Below are 18,772 nucleotides of genomic sequence, written 5' to 3' on the forward strand. Positions count from 1 at the left end.
TTCACTTTGCAAAAATGAAACATCATACTCATTAAACAATAACTGTCCATTCCTCTTCCCCCAGGCCTTCTTTTCTCTATGATTTTGATTACTCTAAGTACCTCTTGTAAGTAGAATCATACAGTATTCATCTTTCTTGTGATTGGCTTACTTCATTTAGCATAGTGTCCTCAAGGGTCACCATGTGGTGGCGTATTGCAGAATTTCTTGACTTTTCAGGCTGAATAATATCCCTGTGTGCGTGTGTCACATTTTATTTATCCATCATCCCTTGATGGTTACTTGGGTTGCTTTCACAGTTTAGCTATTGTGAATAATGCTGCTATGAACATTAGTATACAAATATCACTTTGAAACCTTGCTTTTTTGAGCATACACCCAGAAATGGAATTGCTGGATTATATGGTAGCTCTATTTTTTTTTTGAGGAACCATCATACTGTTTTCCAAAGTGATGGTTTACAGTCCCCAAAACAGTGCGCAGGAGTTCTAATTTCTCAATATCCGCACCAACACTTTTCTTTTTAATAATAGCAATCCTAATGGGCATGAGGTTTTACTCATGTATTTTTGCAAGTCCTTTCAAATCCCTTTTGGATCTAGGTGAGATAAAAATAATATTTAAAAAAGAGTGCTCAATTTACTTAGTTTTTTTTTTTGTCTTCCTATCCTTGTATTTTGCATCCAGTCTTCAAATGCAACTTTCCATGCATTTCTCTTTCTTTTCCCTTTTCTCTGATTTTTTGCATTAGTATAATTTTGCACTTTATGATTTGGACTACTCACTAGTGTTCCGTGTGTATTTAGTCCTGTCATCCGGCGGGGGGGGGGGGGGGGGGGGGGGAGGGGTGTGTGTGTGTGTGTGTGTGTTTAGTAGTGGGTACTATGTTTTACACTTTCTTGAATCATCTCTAATGAAATATTTTATTAAAAAGCTTCCTTTTTACAGTATAATTGAAACAAATGTTCACTTTTTAGCTTATTAACTCTCAGAGCACTCAGCACATGTCTTTAGAATTGCAGGAACCTATTTTTGTTTGCAGCAGCTGATGCTTGTTTTATGGATCCTGTAGGGGTATTCAATTATTCAGTTAACATTTCTTGAGCTCCTATTACATGATGTTCTTGACAGGGCACCTGCCTTTGCTATGCCCTTTGAAATGAAATGGTAACATCCAGCTGGGGTGAGGCCCATTTCTGAGCAACGTGGGGAAGAGATAGGTAGGATAAGTTTTGGTGTGAGTCTGATGATTTGGGACCACTTCATCAAGTAGGACATTAATCCCCAGCCAAACACTGGGTCAAAGGCAGACACTGTAACTCTGAGTAATGCACCGTTAACCCGTGAACAACACTGGGTTTGGGGCCACCGACAACCCCCACTGCAATAGAAAATCCGCCCTTAACTGCATATATTCTGGTTTCTAACTATGGTGATCAACTTGTCTCGGTTTGATGAGGACTGTCTTGATTTTAAAACAAAGTCCAGCGGCTTAACAACCGCAATACTTCCAGGGAAACTGGACAGGCTGGTCATCGGAGCTCTAGTTGTGAGCCCCCACCTCCCAAGCACGTTGGAGTACATTTCGCACTGCGCCGCGCGTCAATGCCTTGGCCCCTGCAGCATCAAGACTACAAATCCCAGCATGCAGTGCGGCCCCTTCCTGCGTGTCTCTTTCTTGGCCGGTCTGGCTCATTCTCGCAGGCGTCTTTAGGCGCGACGCCTGGAAGCGCTTACGCGCTGACGTCGACGCGCTGATACCTTATTCTTAGCTCGTGTTCCCAGTCTCTAGGATGGCCCGTGTCCAGCGGCAGGAGTAGGGGTGGCGTGGTTCTTCAATTTCGCGTCGGTTGCGGTTTTTTCTTTTTTCTTTTTAAGTTGCGGTGGTATAAAAGTCGGAATCTGGAAAGGGGCCGCCACAACTCGTTTTCTTTTCTCCAAGTTTGCGACTCCCCGGTCCAAGATGGACAAAGTCTGTGCTGTTTTTGGAGGCTCCCGGGGCATTGGCAGGGCAGTGGCCCAGTTAATGGCCCAGAAAGGCTACCGACTGGCCATCATCGCCAGAAATCTGGAAGTGGCCAAAGCCGCCGCCGCTGATCTCGGCGGTAGGTATGGAGCTGGAGTTGTCCGGTTGTGGCTGCCGTCCAAGCGCCTTCAGTCTCCTCCTCTGTAAAACGAGCGGGACTCCCCTTTACAGCTCTGAGATTTAGCGAACTCATTTGCCCACGAGCAGGAGCATTCTTCCCGAGTGTAGACTGCAGCTTGTGCAGAGAACCCCTCCCCTCCCCGCCGTCCCGTTTTCCTGCAGAGCCCCTTCTGCTAGACTGCCTGCTGCTGAGGGCTGAACGCTTAGGGTTTCCTTTGAGATTTAGCAGTCTGGTGAGGCCCTGTTAATAAGCACCTGCTTCCCTAGCGCTAGCCTTGGGGGGCTGCTTTGTCTTGGCGTCTGGAAGGAGAAAGCCACTCAACAGTTAACTTTGTATGTAGGGCAAAGGACTCACGCGTCGGCAAGACCGCGGGCGCCTGGGAGGCTGGGCTGGGCAGGAAAGTAGGCGCGTCACACGTAAAAGCCGCCCTTTGGCTTTGCTGTCGGCTGTTCCTTTCTGTGTGTGGATGCGCAGGGCTGTTTCCTAGAGACTTTTGAGTACCAGCCAGTTTTGAGATGTACCTGGTTTGCTTTAATACCTCCATAAGCACTTAATTAGTTATTAAATTCTTCTGGTGACTTTTACAAATGGGCGATTGAGTTTTGTTTTGCCGAATTCCTTTGTACTGCATTTAAACCTCACTTTCGCCTCCCTTTTTAAATAATGGATCAGTAACTTGTCTTGCTAATTTAAGTCCGTTGATAGAGAATTATAGGGTGTTAGATTTTAAGATTCTGTTATATAATTGCTTTGATGGACAGATGCACCTCATTTGCTATCAGGGAGGCTTTGGGGCGGAAGTAGAGGCCTGGGGATGCATTTGGTGGCTGTAACCTAACATTACTTATTGGCTCACCCTAATTGGTTACATGGGTTAGGAGAATATTAGATTTTCTAAAAGAAAACGACATAAGGTATAGCACCAGGGAGAATTTAGTGAATGGTTCTTGCTTCTCATATGCATTGCCATATGTTACTTTGTCAAAGGGGTGTAAAAGTGGCGGTCCTTATGGAGTCACCCCAAGCCATCAGTGTTTGCTGGACTAGATTAAAACTTTTGTTGGAGCTCTCAAGGGCTGTTGTGGACTCAACAGCTCTTTAGATGAAGGCCCAAGAGTGGGACACAGGATGCTTTTGGGCCTTTCTTTGAGTCAGGTTCCATGAGGGACTGGTTTACAGCCAGAATGTCACTTGCCAATGATTTACTGTTTCCAAGGGCTTGAGGGGCTACTTTTAGTGTCGGCTATTAGGCAAGGTCAGCCACAAAATATGCAATTAAAGAAAAATCTAAATTTTAGAGTGTTAAAATGGTATATTATTAAATAGAACACTCTTTGAACTATGTTTTTGGTGTTTACACATTTGAAAAAAGATAAGTAACAGTTGCTTTTAGTAAAAAGCTTTCTTTTTTTTTTATGGTGTATAGTTTTAGCATTTTTTACTGCTACCTGCTTTGTCTTCTCTTTCCTAGTGGTCAGCCTTGAATAATAGTCGTAATATTAATAGTATATGTGCCATAGGTGGAAAAAACAGACAAAAAACAAACCCTAGAGTTTATACTCAGGGCAGGGCCAGGATACCCAATTTAACAAAGACCTAACAGAATTAGACATAAGTTTCAAAAAAGTAATTATAAAACCTAGAAAACTCTTGATGGGGCCATTGTCAAAATTTAAATATTATTATATTAATTTTACAAAGCATTATGAACACCAAAAATGCCGTCCCTCATCTTTTGTTGATTAAAAACAAGTTTTAAGATTTCCTTTCTGGAATATTACTTCATTTCTTCATGTTCCCCACGGGTCCCTACCCCAGTTTGATTAGAAAGAGGTCCACGAGAGCAGGAACCGTTACATCGTCTTTTATCTCTGGGTTCTAGATTAGCACAGGCCTACCTCATAGCAGATACTTAATACATGTGTGGTGAATAATTTTTAAGTTCAGGTTACAAGTTATAAGTAATTCTAATCTTTGTTGTGTAGGTGGTCATTTGGCAGTTAGCTGTGATGTTGCCAAAGAACATGATGTTCAAAATGCATTTGAAGAGATAGAGAAAAACTTAGGTCCCGTTAATTTCTTGGTGAATGCAGCTGGAATTAACAGGTTGGTCACAAATTTAAGTACATTTCTAATGTGTCATTTTCTCTCTGTGTCTTTGATTAGGATGAATTAATATGTTAACTAACTTGGTTTCTAATTGGAATAAAAACTGTGCATTTTATTTTGATTTGTCCCTCCATACATTCTTTTATACAATAAGGGTACAACTTGATCAACTTGGACATTGTAAGCAACATCCATGTTGAGCTGCAGAACTTTTCCAGGACTTCAGAAGGCTCTCTCAGCCTTCTTGCCAATTAATAGTTCCTTGTAGATAACTACTGTTGTGACTCCGATCATTGTATTAACATTAATGGAATCAGAGAGGGTATTCTTTTTTTATGATGAATTTGGGACAGAATATTTACAATAATATTACTTTTCTTGCTAAACAAGGCATAGGGGACAGTTGCTCAATTAATTCAAACCAATTCAATCAATTTGGCCACATGGCACCACTTTTTACAGTTAGGAGTATTTGCCACTATCTTATAGGGGATAAGAAGGTGGCTTCCAAATCAATTATTTCTGGCTTATCAGTTGTTATTTTAGTACCTCAGAAACCAAGTTTAAAATAGGATTTTCTTGGTATTCTAGCTCAGAGATGAAGCACTTGTTATATTCTGTTTTCAGTAAAAATTTACATATTTGAATGTATATTGTTTTACATTGTTTTTAATTTACACTTTTTTTTTTTTAAAGGGATAACCTCTTAGTAAGAACTACAACTGAAGACATGATATCTCAGCTTCATACTAACCTTTTGGGTTCCATGCTGACCTGTAAAGCTGCCATGAGAACCATGATTCGACAACAGAGAGGATCTATTGTTAATGTAGGTGAGTCTTCACCTTTATGAATTTACAGTGACCTTTTAGTACCATAAAACATTTAACTGACTAAATTGGAATTTGTACACGTGTGAAACTTGGATGAAATGTGTCATTTTATTATCAATGGGAAAGGATTAACTGACTAGCGAGTAAAGCAGGAATCACACTTCAAATGCGTTAGTGGTCAAGTTCAATGGTGTTCAATGTGTCGACACCACCAGGTATTAGAAAACGGACAGCACACGCCATGTGATCAACGACAGAAGATGGCCAGCTTTGGTGTCCGGAGGCCACTGGGAAGGGCAGGAGCAACCACCGCTCAGAGCCAGTAGAACGTTGCTGTGCACACATGTGGTCCCAGTTTTGCCAGCTCTTTTGGTTATTTTTTAAAGAAAAATTGGACATTCTTGTTTTTTATGTGAAACCTAGTTTTTAAAATACGGAGAAGGGATTGGAAAATTCTAGATATCGGGGGCTAAAAAGGACATCTAGAGCAGCTGCCTGAGTCACTGATTAATCTTGTGCAACGGTTTAAGAGGAAGCTCTCTTAAGAGAGTAAGTCTTTCAGTTTCTTAACATGGACCCATGGGGCAGATAAACTGGGTAGTGTGTGCCCTTAAAATGTCCAATGACTTGAAATTTTATTTCAGTGTGGTAATTTGAAAGGAGCGGCATACCATCTGCCTTTTAATTGTAAGTGGTAGTATCTTAAAAAGCCACAGAAGGGGGATACTTCTTCCTCGAAGTAAATGACCCTATTTCTTTTAAGAGAGGGCATGGCTCTCCAAGCCAGCTGTAAGGTTTTTGTTTTGAAAATAAGAAGGGAAAAGAATACTGTGCTAATAAGCTTTAGAACATTTTGATTTTACCTTTGAATATGTAAGAGATGAGTTACCTTATAAAAGACGAGTAACGAGTCAACCTTTGCTTTCGAACACGGCCAGATAAGGATTGAGGGTTCTTGTGCGCTGCTGGTGTGTACATGGGCTGTATTTGTCATGCAACAGCCGAGAGGTGTATTTGTTTAACTCTACAATGTCTCCCTTTAAATATCTCCTTTTAAACAGATGTATTAAAAAAACCCCTCCTCATTCCTTTGTATACATGCAATACTTTAGAATTGAGCGAAAAGTAAAGAAACATAGATACTTAAAAATAAATTAAGAGAATCTTATGACCGAAAGGAGTACTTTAAACTGCTAAAGAAATGTATGCTGTTTCAGAAGTTACCACTTTTGACCAGAGGAACAAGAGTGTGCGGCATGACCAATGCTTCTGAAGCTTCCTGTTTGGCTTCTTCTCCATGCCTGTATCTTTCTGTCCTTGCTGTGCCTCTCTGTGACCGTCTTTCTTCCAAATAGCCCTTTCTCCGTCTATCTGCATTTCCTCTGTGTGATACGTCTTTTCTCTCTTTTGTGCTTGAGCTTTGTCATCCTTTGTCATTAACATATAAGGTAGATACATATTCTGCTATTGGACTTGTTGATTATAAAATAAAAAGGGTGTTTGGAAAGTTTTATGAAGTGAAATTACTATTTCAAAAATTTTGTGAGGTTTTTGATTAGCTTTTATGTCATAAATACAGGTCACTGATGCAGAAAATTACTTCCCACTATGTTTTTTGAATTTATTTGCATACAGTTAAATATTTGAATGATAGCTTATTCTTCATATTCATATAAATGAGGACACCCAAGAATCTTTACTAGGCAATTCAAGTTATAATATTTAGTAGACAACTCAAGTTATAATACAGTTTGGAATTGAAGCTTTTCTTAGATCGAGAGTAATTCAAATTTAGTGAGATTTGCCTTCGGATGAACTTTTTAAAGGTGGAAATGAATGCTTCCTTACGTCTAATAAAAACTAATGAGCCGTTATCTGACTTTTTCTGGTTTTAACCTGTCCCTACTGGAAGCCTTTATAAATACTGTAGACTTCATCATGCCTGGCATACTCAAAGGTGAGAGTGAGTGTCTTTCTCTCGGTAGATCTGTTCTCAAACCGAGGTTTGCATTAGAGGTTTCAACTAAGTGCCTTTAAGATTTGTTTTCTCTGTATGTGGAGCAGATTCAGACTCTTGCCACTCAAGTGACAATGGTTAGAATTCCTACTTTTATCAAAGGCCAAGATAAAATGATTTGTACCTCCTTTTGACTGTTTAGTATAAGTCACCCTCATACTCAGATAACCTCATTAAATAGGCTTGCATTTGCTTTCGATGTTTTTTTCTAGGAAGTGTGATCGGTTTGAAAGGCAACATTGGCCAGTGTGCGTACAGTGCCAGTAAAGGAGGGTTGGTTGGATTTTCCTGCGCTCTCGCCAAAGAAGTAGCGAGAAAGAAAATTCGAGTGAATGTAGTTGCACCAGGTCAGTGAAAAACTTCTTTCTTTTTAAACATAATGCATGTATATTTGCGTCTACGTGCACGGGTTGCGGAGATTGTCCTTGTGTCTGCACGTCCATCTGCATCGTTAGGGCCTGACCACGGTCTGATAGGACTTACCTGGCCTCGTTGCCAGGCCGTGCGCTATCCTCAGAGGAGGCCAAGAGTATTATAGGCTGTTTTGTTTGCACAGACCACATTGCTTTTTCTGCTGAATGGGTACACGCAAACTAAAATCACAAGGGGAACTTCTCATTCCAAAATCAGGTATAAATTAAGCGTGTAAGAATTCCAAGGGTTCGTGTTGGAGGGTAAGGGAATATTTTAACGTATATCCAGTAAGTTGAGCAAATCCAAATGGTATACGTTTGGAGAACCTTTCCATTTAAGTGTCTTTTTTTTTTTTTCTTTCTTTCTTGGGATGTTCCATTGATATTGCTCACAACAGTTGATAGTTAATTTAGGCTTTGTCAGTTTGTCAAAGCAGAACTTTCCAAGTAATGTTTTTACTCCCCAAATATATTCCAGATGTCGATATCGTGGAGACAATACATCTTTATATTTAAAATATCTGAACAGCTCTATAATACAATGTGTTTTTAATAACAGTATAATCCAGAGGAAATAAACAAGGCTGCATAGGCGATATCATTGGCACATTTTACAAAGCAGCCATGTACACTAGCTGATGTATTCATTACTTCAGAAAGCCTTTATTTGCATAAAAAAAGAGTTGCTAGGGGTCATAGAATGCTTCTTTTCAAAATAGACCAGAAACCTTTTCCTGCACTTCATTGTACCCCAGAGAGCTATCCAGGATTCATGTTAGAAATTTAACACAATGAAAAATTTGAAAGAAAAAAGATATTTACACAGACTCAGGAGGAAGGAACATCTTTTTAAAAGTCACCCTATGAAGTACTAAGATTTTCATAGTGATTTCAGCATTATTTGCTTGTTTAATGAGCAAGCGGAAGCTGATTGAGTAACATTATGGGGGGAGGAAAGCGGCAGCGCGTCCTAAGAGAAACGGGGCACTTGAACTCTGTCGCCAGTACGGCTCTGCTACTGGCCTCTGTTACGTGCAGAGGCCTTGCTCAGAGGGGCCGAGGCTTCTAAGATCAGACCTGTTTGGGTGAGGCCAGCAGTGAAGGTGTCAGAGAGGTGGCTGTTGAAGTGGCTGTTTAATGAATTTTCAGAAGAGTAGAAGTCACAGTGAAAAAGTTACGATAGAGCTGCCTTGCTGGAGGGACTCTATCAGGAACACGTTGTGTTCTGGTTAAACATGTGGGGAAAACCAAGCCAACAGACGCAATCCACTTGTAAGACAAAGCAAGTGTGATTTGAGCTAAATACACGGAAATCAGAGCCCCTTTAAGAAGGCAAGAGAATATTATCGTGCACCTGTTCCTTTTATTATGCTGACTTTGGGTATTCCACATTACTTGAAAATATTGATGGATTCAATGGGACATAAAGCCAATTAACTTGGTCTGCTAGTGATTGTTAATTGGAATATATTAAAATATAATAGAGTCACAGTTTAGGATGCAAAGGCTCAAGAAACCCTTCAAAAAATAGTTTTGATTTATAGAGAAGGGAGCCATTTATTGGTCAATGGGTACTCGAGATAGATTCCAGCTTAGAATAGATCTAAAATGATGGTGAAAGGAGCCAAATATTGAAGTGGTAACTACAAAATGATTTATTCTACCTTACATTTTCTTTAAAATTTTCGTTTTTAAATTTTACTTCCTGAAAAACGTGAGATGGAAAGGACCTAGCGACCACTTAGTCTCTCGTTTTTACCGTTGGGGAGGCTGGGGCGTAGGCGACAGTGAGCACTGAAGGTTTGCGTCAGGACTGTTGCTAGAAGCTCTGTCTTTCGATTTCCCAGCTAAGGAGAGCTTAACGGAGTGGCCCCTTAGGTTTCCTGCATCATTAGAAGCTTTTAGGTCGTTTTTGTCCTTTTGCTTATGTCGTCTGTCTAAACTATCTGGAATTACCCAACTTTGTAACTTTTCCCTTTCTATCATCTGCCTTTTGCCAAGTTACTTGTTGATGAAATTGCTCGGGACAGTTAAGAGGGTAATGAAAGGTGCTGAACCTTCAATCTACATGACCACTCATTAGATGGTGTGATAGAAAGTTTGCTTAGGTATTTTCTTGACTTTGAGTAAAATGAGTGTTTTCATATCCTTCTGCCAGTTAGCCATGGGATTTCTGATTTGGGATACTATAGATATTTAAGAGTTGATTACCAGTATTAAGAAAAGACGTTTTGTTTAGTTTATCGGTTGTTTGTAAGAAAGAGTTAGCAGAAGAAGACCGCTGAAACCGTTTTATCTGAAGTTGCTGATGTTTCCATCTTGGGTGCTAGCTGGAGCTGGCATTGTAGTTGGCGCTGACGTCGAACCACAGGGGTCAGGGAACGGACAGCAGGCTCTGCTAGCCCTTTTGCCGTGTACTGTGCCTTCATCCCAGTTCATGGCTTACTCACGGGGGCTGGCTAAATTTTAGCATTCCAAATCCAGGAGCACGTGATAAACTCTGGTTTAGATACAGTACCTCCGTTTTCAAAAAAAAAAAAAAAAAGATACTCTAAAAGTGCATTTGGCACTGCTTTCTGTTTGTGTATGCTGTATTCACCCTGATTGATTTTCGTGTTGGCCTAGTTGATCTGTGTGGAGAATAGGTTATATGTGGTTTGGGATTGTGTGTATTCCCTTCTTTTCTTCTGGGGTTGCAATGGTGTGGGTAATGAAGAGTTAATTCTAATTCCTGGTGATTAAAAAGCTTGATGGTTTAAAGGGAATAAAAGTGTTTCTAACTTGTAATAAATCATTCAGCAGACTTACTGGTATGTATTATGTATGTGTTAGGGTCCAAAATTACAGAAATGAGCAAGCTACTTCTGCCGCAAGGAGCTAAGTACAGTGGGAGAGACAGACATATAAACAAATAATTAGAGCAGCGTGTGATGAATATAAAGGTACATGCATGATGCTGTGGAAACGCTGAAGAAATTGTGCTTAATTTTGTGAGAGTGAATTAGTTGTCAAGACAACAGGGCCAATAGTGGGAATCCGGTTTGTATAGAAGGGGAAGCTCTTTGAGTGTTATGGAAGTGTGTTTGTACGTATAGCCTTTCCTAAAGATCTTTCCAGTGCAGTTTATATTACAGAAAAAAACCTGTTGCTAAAAATGTGGCCATTTAATAAGGTGACCTATATTACATTTCATTGGCTATGTGTATTTAGTATGAATGTGCTTCGTTGGTCAGAAGCAAAATGCAAGTTTAAATAGTAGAATTAAATTGATTCTATGGATCGTTTATTAACTTTAATTCCCATGGTAATTATAATCAGATTCTTCACCAGATATTGAATAGACCTGACAAATATCAGAATTAACAAATGTGTTTCTTTTTATATTGTTTTCCTGGTTACCTTCAAATGGAGTTTCCAACTAAGGAACATAGTTAAAAAGCAAATCATAAAATGAAAACCTGGGAACAATGAAAATCATAAATTAGGCTGTGATTCACCAGCTGATGTTACTGATTTTTTTTTTCTTTTAGCCTTAGCCAAGGATATGTTTTTATTTTATTTTACTTTTTTTAGAGAGAGAGGAAGGGGGAAAGAGAGACATCGATGTGAGAGAGATCTGTTGATTGATTGCCTCTTATAGGTGCCTTGACTGGGTGGCAGAACCCATACGTATCCTAGGTATGTGCCCTGACCTGGGATCAAATCTGCAACCTTTTTGTGCCGAGAACTAGGTTCCAACTAAGTGAGCCACCTGGCCAGGGCAATATGTTATTGATTTTTTTCAAAACATCATTTAGTTGCTAAGCCTCAATATTACTTTAAATAAAAAATTTGTTATTTTTCTTTGATAAATCCTACTGATTTGAAAATATTGAATATGACAAACAATATTTGATAAATTGGAGCTTTAATGGGTACATTGCTTTAAAAATATGTTTTCAATAGATAATGCAAACATGGTATTAAATTCAAAAGTACCAAAAGGCATAGAGGGCAAAGTGGATCTTTTCTCTTCATTCAAATCCTTTTCTCAAAAGCAACACACTGTTAACGAGCTTCTTCTTATTTTGTTTACAAGCCAATCAAATGTGTGTGTTTTAAGAAAGCACACATTGTGCCATTTTATTCACAATCATTGGTACCTCGCTTTATTCACAGGCCAATATATCTTGTAGTTGATTCCATATTATTCCATGTAGAGCTTCTTCACTTTATTGAATGACAGATTTATGGAAGTATAATTCACATAATGTACAATCCACCCATTTAAAGTGTACACTTCAGTGGTATTAGTATAGTCACGCAATTGTTCTGTGATCACGATCTATATATTTTGGAACATTTTTTTCATCCCAGAAGAGACCCGGTAGCCATTAGTATTCATCCCCATTTCCCTCTAATGTCCCCCACTTCTGGCAGCCACTGCTCTGCTTTCTGTCTCCAGTGATTTCCCTATTCTGGATAGTTCTTGTAAATGAAGTCATGTTAACATGTGGTCTTTGTGATGTCTGCGTCACTTTTAATGGCTAGTTAAAAGACGATGATTTCCGTTTGACTGGTGTACCATAATTTACTTAACCTGTTGCCCCTGGATGGGCATTTAGGTTGTGTCTGATCTTTTGCCATTACAACGAAGAATGCAGTCACAATACTTCTACACTATTTATCTTGCACATGTGCGAGCGTATGAGTGTGATCCTGGGAAGGAAGCTGCCAAGACCGAAGGGTATGTGCATTTAAATTTTGACAAGTAATACAGCCTTGCATTTATTTCTGTAGGGTAGCTTAAGTGTTTTGACCCCTCCCCTCCTGTCATAAATTGAGGGGCTTTAATGTTTACCACTTGGAGAAAATCTTGTTGACAAATGCTTGCATCCACTTAGCAGCTACTCAAAACGGGTATTCTTCCAGGTGCTGTTACGGGCCCTTTGGTATGGAGTTGATTTTTGCACACTGGTTCCTTATACATATTTACAAATACAATAGTAAGACATAGGGATCGTTCTGGTTAAAACCTTGGTCTAGTTCTTGTCAACTGCCTTGTCTCTTCTGCCTGAAAAGAAGTGTCTGTGGTTATTTTAATTCTTTCTGGGTCCTAGAGACTTGTGCCAGAGAAGGGACACCCGAGCCGGTGGGTATAGGAAGTCGTGCACGTCCCACAATTGTGAATGCTGGTGATAGGCATCTTATTTAAACGTAAAGTCTCTGCTCTCTCCAAAAGTGTGCAACACCAACAAAGTGACCAGGTAATATAGAAATGGGATGCTATTTATTTTTACTGTAAAGCTAGCCAGAAATGGATACCAGAGTATTTCTGTTCCTAAAGAATTTATATTCTATAAATAGTAGTAATGTGTGTGCCATCATAGACCAAATTAAAGTAGAAGTATCCTGGTTCTAAGTTGGTTGAGTGCATATCATTTCAGTTATATGTTTATTGGATTAAGCAGTGATAGCTTTGGAGCCAGCTGGAAACCTCTAACTGTGCAACAAGTGACCAGTAATGACATCATTTGTTAGATGGTGGCAGCTGCTGGCAATTTGTCATTTTTATAGCCCAGCTTGAGAGGCATTGTACATATGTATGCAGTAAAATAGGAAGAGCCAGTTTCTGGAGTATTACAAATGAAAGAATGACGTGGAGGAGAGGGAGGGGCTAAGGAGAGGGAACGCACACTGGGAAGCAGGACAAACACAAAAATGGGCGTGTGGCGCATTTAAGAGCTGCTAATATCTCTGCTCAGGTTTTACATAGAATCCTGAAGACTATTTATATGCAGGGTCCTGTGAATATACGAGGGGGGACCCCCTGAACTCCAGAATTTATTTTTAAAATATTGTGTATTTATTCTTACATGTTTGGACTTGAGTCTCCTTTAGAGTGCTCCCTATTAGATACCATGCACCTGTTGAGGCGCTGTTTTCCATTGCTCAAAACAGGTTTTGAACTCGTTGATTTTGATGCCTTTAGTACAAGCTTTTGTCATTTTTTTTCCCACCTCTTCCACATCAGCAAAACATTTTCCTTTGAAGACTTTTCATCTGGGGAAACGAAAAGAAAAAAGAAAAAAAGAAAATAGTCCCTCGGGATGAGTTTGGGTAGACAGGAACGGCCGGGCTTGGCGGTCATGCTGTTTTCGCCCCAGAACTGCTGAACACTCAGTGCAGTGTGGGCAGGTGTGCTTCTGAATCACCAGTCCTGAAATGGCAAGCGTGTTGAGTCTTGAAAAGAAAATTCACGGGAGCCTCTTGCAGCCTCTCGCAACATGCCAGCTGGTACACTGATACACATGGGTTCATAGGACACTCCCCTGCGGGGGAAAGTCTGTACTACATGGGACCCACCCTCCAGAGGATAAATCCAGTGTTTTTGGGTCCTTTCAACTTGGCCTCTGATGGCTCCTTGGTTTTAGGCTCTTAGTATAGAGGTCAATGATGGTTATTAGCTGTGGTCCCATAAGGTTTATCATTCCAGACACAGGTTTGGGTAGAGTCTGGCAAACTGCTCCTCATGCAGTAACACCTTTATCTTCCAAGCTTGAGCAGCGGAGGGAGAATCTTCACATGAGGGAGGCGCTTGAACATCGTGATCCTAGTTTTGGACTTCTTGTAAGCATTGCTGGGGTTAGAGTGCACCTCTCGCCTTCATTTACAAATTTAATCTGACCTGGGCACCATAGTCAAGCTGAATCCAGGCTGGACTGACTGCTGAGCAAGATCTTATTAACAGCTTTGAGATAGTAGCCTTTATTTGTTCCCTATATCTGGTGTACTTGGTTGTTTTTGGTGGACCACAGTCTGTCCTCACAGCCCATATGTATGTCACAGAGGCCTTTCCATCTCACAGAGATTGTCCTTGAACTTGTCTCCCTGCCTAATCTCCCTTCCTAGGTAAGGTTTGCCTTTCAGTGGTTGATGCCCTTTTCTAGAACAGCCTCTATTTCAAGGTGTAAAGACCTTCAGATGGCCTGTCACAGGTCGTGTGGCCTTATCCTTGTTCTCCGGAAGGGCAAACATGTCAGAGCTGCAGTCTCCCCAGAACAGGGCAAATCAGTTTCTTTTAGCACGACAGGGATAGCCAGGCTAACATCTTCAATTGGAACATTCTAAGCTCCACACAACTGCCAGTGTAAGAACCGAGGGTCCTTTTAAGGGGAGCTCTCCTTCCTAAACTTTAAGTAAGGAAGTCATGAAGACTTCTTAATGAGGCATATTTTTAAATTTTATTCTCATAGTTTTTTAGAGCTAAAAGAAATCTCAGTGATCTATCATTTTCAGTCTACTTCTCTTGTTTCACGATATAGAAAGTTACATAGTTTTAGACAGTACATGACTTCTTGTTGTAACTTACTTTGATAGTATTAGCAGAGTAGAGACTAGAATCTAGTAGAATGTCTTCTAGGCTAGTTATTGTTGTTATTTTTACTACAAAATGCTGTCCTTGAGAAGAAGTCACCAGAGCCAACTGGAAGTTGAGAGTAAAATTTGTTAATCACAGTTGCAATGTCTCTCAGTTAGCCATTTTAATGTAGTTTATTGAGATTTTTTCCCTTAAGTTTAAAATACATTACTTATTTATTTTTTTGCTTAGAGTTTGAGAGTAAATGGGAAAATATCCTTAGGATAAACTATAGTTGTTTCATGAACTTTCTGAGAAGAAACCAGCTTTTAAATGTTATGTTCATAATTCTCATTCATTCGGCTGTCTTAACATGTGAGGTGAATTTTTCTTTCTAATACATTCTCTGAGGCATCATTGAAAATAAATGTGTCCAAGGATATTAAACTTCAGAACATGTTCTCTGCAGGATTTATTGCATATACCAATGTCATGTTAAAGTTTTAATTTTCTTTGTTTGCTTGTAACAGAATTACAAATGACCCTATGGTTTGTTTTGTGTATGAATATTGGAAATACTGGTCTCTCTAATCAGCTTTCCTAGTCGTAGCAAATGGAACTAAATTTGGTCATAGTGCCAGATCAGTTCACATGGCCCCTTTGTGATGCCTCTCTTCCCTCTATACGTCCTTACCCATCTCTGCCTCACTCAAGGGAAGATTAATCGATTCAGTTGTACTTTGTGAGTATACCTCTAGAAGGATATTCACGGGACTTTCTTATGTTATTAGTAAGGGTGCAAGTGACTATATCCTCCATAAAGTATAAGTTCTCCAAGGAATATAATTCTTACTTGTGTTTGTATGTACCCACTTCCATTGTGCTGTGCGTTGGGCCTAATATTTAGGAATCTCATATTTCAATGTTAAATAAATGTTCATTGAGTTAAATGGAATAAAAATGTACACACCTGTTTACTTGATGGCTAGCAAAACTCTATTTCGTAAACAAGTTTCACTAGGAATTTCAACTTTTCTGGAACCAATATCTTGATTTGAAATTGAGCAAATGTTTTAGTGTATACCCTTTTCTACTAAATTAACATTTCTCTTTTAGGATTTGTTCGTACAGATATGACGAAAGGCATGAAAGAAGAACATTTCAAGAAAAGTATTCCTCTTGGGAGATTTGGAGAACCTATTGATGTGGCACACGCGGTTCTGTTTCTTTTAGAATCACCATATATTACAGGGCACGTTCTGGTGGTGGATGGGGGATTACAACTCAGGATGTAATTTACAGATCACTAAATTATAATGATGATGTAAATCAGGGGTACACTTTATTGGTTAGACAATCATATTTACATGGGTGGCATTTGCTAGTAAAATGCATTCTTGCTACAAATGTTGATTTTCATCTTTGTATGTTTATATCCGAAAAGAAAATGTTTGACCAATTGTGTTTTCTAAATGGTATGTATCCTATAGACTGTTGCAATTTTAATATATAGACATTTTCCAGATGATATAAATAGGTACTATATTACCTTTATTTTTGTCTCAAAAGTGGAAAAATTATACAGTTTAATTTTTATGAGTTTATTATATTGGGCTGAATTCTCTAGAAGTTAAACTTGTGGGCCATTGCCAAAAAATAAGAGTATTTATAGGGCATTTGTTAGTTGTAGTACTTTAGCAACCCTGCTAAAGTTAAACATTGTATTCTTTTTCCTATATCTAGATGATCAGTTTTCATACAGTTTGAAAAAACAAACAAACCAGTATTGATTTGATACAGATATGAATTTAGAGTCTGTTTTTTTTCCAGTGACATTACCCCCAATTGAGCAGCTGGACAAAATAGTCTACAAACATATGTGTGGTACAGTCGATCCATTTTATAGAAATTCATTATGATGATGAGCATTTACTCTTATCTTAAGGTTTAATATCTGCTAAATTGATAATCTTATCAACTCAGGAAGTGGAAGTTGTGTTTTTTTTATCTACAAATCATTCAGTACAGCAAACTACTTAAAAATAGTATAAAAATAATATTTTAACAATGAAGAATATTTTGAATATGATTCTTATCGTATAATTTTAGATAGTATGCTTAATTACTTATGAACAGTCATAAATGATGAATATGCAGTAACAATGGATTGGATGTCTTTACAAGGAACAAAACATTAGTTTTAAAAGAAAATATTTGCCTGAGAATAGAGGTAAATACACAAACTGAAAGCCAACTATCAGGCAACATCTATTTTGCATTGAACTGTTTTGTGGGGAATAGTGTGATATTTTAGTGTCACTAGATTCATGTTGATTTTTATGAATTAAATTAAAATGTTTAAAATATTTACTGCATTTAAAAAATTATCCTAGTTATACGTTTGTTGAGGCTGAACATTTTATTTTATGGAAACTGGTTTAATTTTACATTGAAAGTCAGTGCAAAACCTTAAATAGGATATAGAAATAAATGCGAAGTAATTAAAATAAAAAATAAAAAATAATGAAAGTAAATCTGTTTTAAATTAAGATTGCTGATTTCTTAAAAATTACTTTAGAATTTATCTTTGAAATAATCTTCTTTACTTCCATGAGTACATTTTGAATTTGAGAAAGTCAAGTGTGAACATTGTCTACTAAGTGCAAGCATGGTCATTTACAGACCTTACCAGGCACTGCCAGTTCTAGGCGCGTATAGGGAATGCTGCATTGAAGACGGTTTCGCGTGGGGCAGCTGATGCGTCTGGGCTAGGGGAGTGCATGCAGTCAGAGCAGGCCGTTTTTGTAATGCTGTCTCCCCGGCAGGCCTTGGGCTGCCTGCACCTCTTCATTTGGACATCCTCTCAGGCTTGAATCCCTCCTCTGGACACTTGACCTTCTGCTATTACCAGTGAGGATGATTGGGCACGTGATTAGGAAGAAAGCAACACGTTTCGTGAAACTGATGACACTAAGATGTAGGTTACAGATAGGGTTAGGGTTAACCGTGTGTCTGTTTACATTAAAAATGTAACCACCCTTTCCTCCATCCCCTATCGAGCTGCTCGTGTGATATGGGGAGAAATCTTGAAAGTGGTAAAATAAGCTTTCAGTGTCTCACTCCAGGTGAGTTTTCCACCCCCCTTCCATAACCCGGTAGAATTTGTAATTTAATACTTGCTGAAATAAGTCGCCAGCTGTAACTTATGTTCAGAGGTTCAAGAACTTCAGTGAATTCTTAACAAGAAGTTACGAGCGCATAATGCAACCTGTGTTGAGCACTTTTTAAAAAATGGTTTGTGCTTGAAGGCAATGTATTAAAATTTTTGCATAGAAGGTTTTAAAATTTGTGCTCCTTTTGGAACTTTTACTCATCTCCAGTTTATGAGGCAGTTTGTGGAGATAGACATGTATGTTATAAATTACTCCGGGGGGCAAAGTAGGTGCAAAAATGATCATTTAATTTATGTTTCTGTTACGTAGAATAAAGAGAGGGGACTGTTCTGGATATTACAAGAGTTGTACCTTCTGTTGCTGAAACATTTGTCTAGGCCTTCAAAATGGAAATAGGTGCAAGTTGAGAAATTATACCACTACCCTAACTTGAAAAGCATACTAAAAGTATTTAATGGTTTTTGAGTTTCTTTTATATTAATTTCACTTTTAACTACATTATAAGGTCTTCAGAGTAAACACCACTGTCTTTATTTATTGTGATCCTTAAGCAAGTTTTTGTAGTTTTCAGCATACACATCTTTCACACATTTGTTGGTTCTACCCCTACATACTTTGTGTTTTCTAGAGATGTAATGAGATATACGATACAAGATTATATTAGATTCAAGTGTTCAAGATCATATGATGTCTGTATATATTGGAAAATGATCACCTCAGTAAGTCTACTTAATATCTATC

At 38.8% G+C, this 18,772-nt stretch overlaps 1 protein-coding gene across 1 annotated transcript; it reads left to right on the forward strand.

The window, feature by feature from the left end:
• The first annotated feature begins 1,735 nt into the window (after window positions 1–1,735).
• CBR4 (carbonyl reductase 4) lies at window positions 1,736–17,994 on the forward strand. The gene is made up of 5 exons (XM_054576068.1): window positions 1,736–2,105; window positions 4,133–4,253; window positions 4,953–5,089; window positions 7,319–7,453; window positions 15,975–17,994. Exons 1-5 carry the CDS (start codon window positions 1,964–1,966, stop codon window positions 16,151–16,153), a joined length of 714 nt encoding a protein of 237 aa, XP_054432043.1. The 5' UTR covers window positions 1,736–1,963; the 3' UTR covers window positions 16,154–17,994.
• Window positions 17,995–18,772: the final 778 nt, after the last annotated feature.

This window comes from Pteronotus mesoamericanus, unplaced genomic scaffold, assembly GCF_021234165.1.
Source record: "Pteronotus mesoamericanus isolate MK-2021 breed Mesoamerican mustached bat unplaced genomic scaffold, CSHL_Meso_final contig_32, whole genome shotgun sequence".
NCBI classification, from domain to species: domain Eukaryota; kingdom Metazoa; phylum Chordata; class Mammalia; order Chiroptera; family Mormoopidae; genus Pteronotus; species Pteronotus mesoamericanus.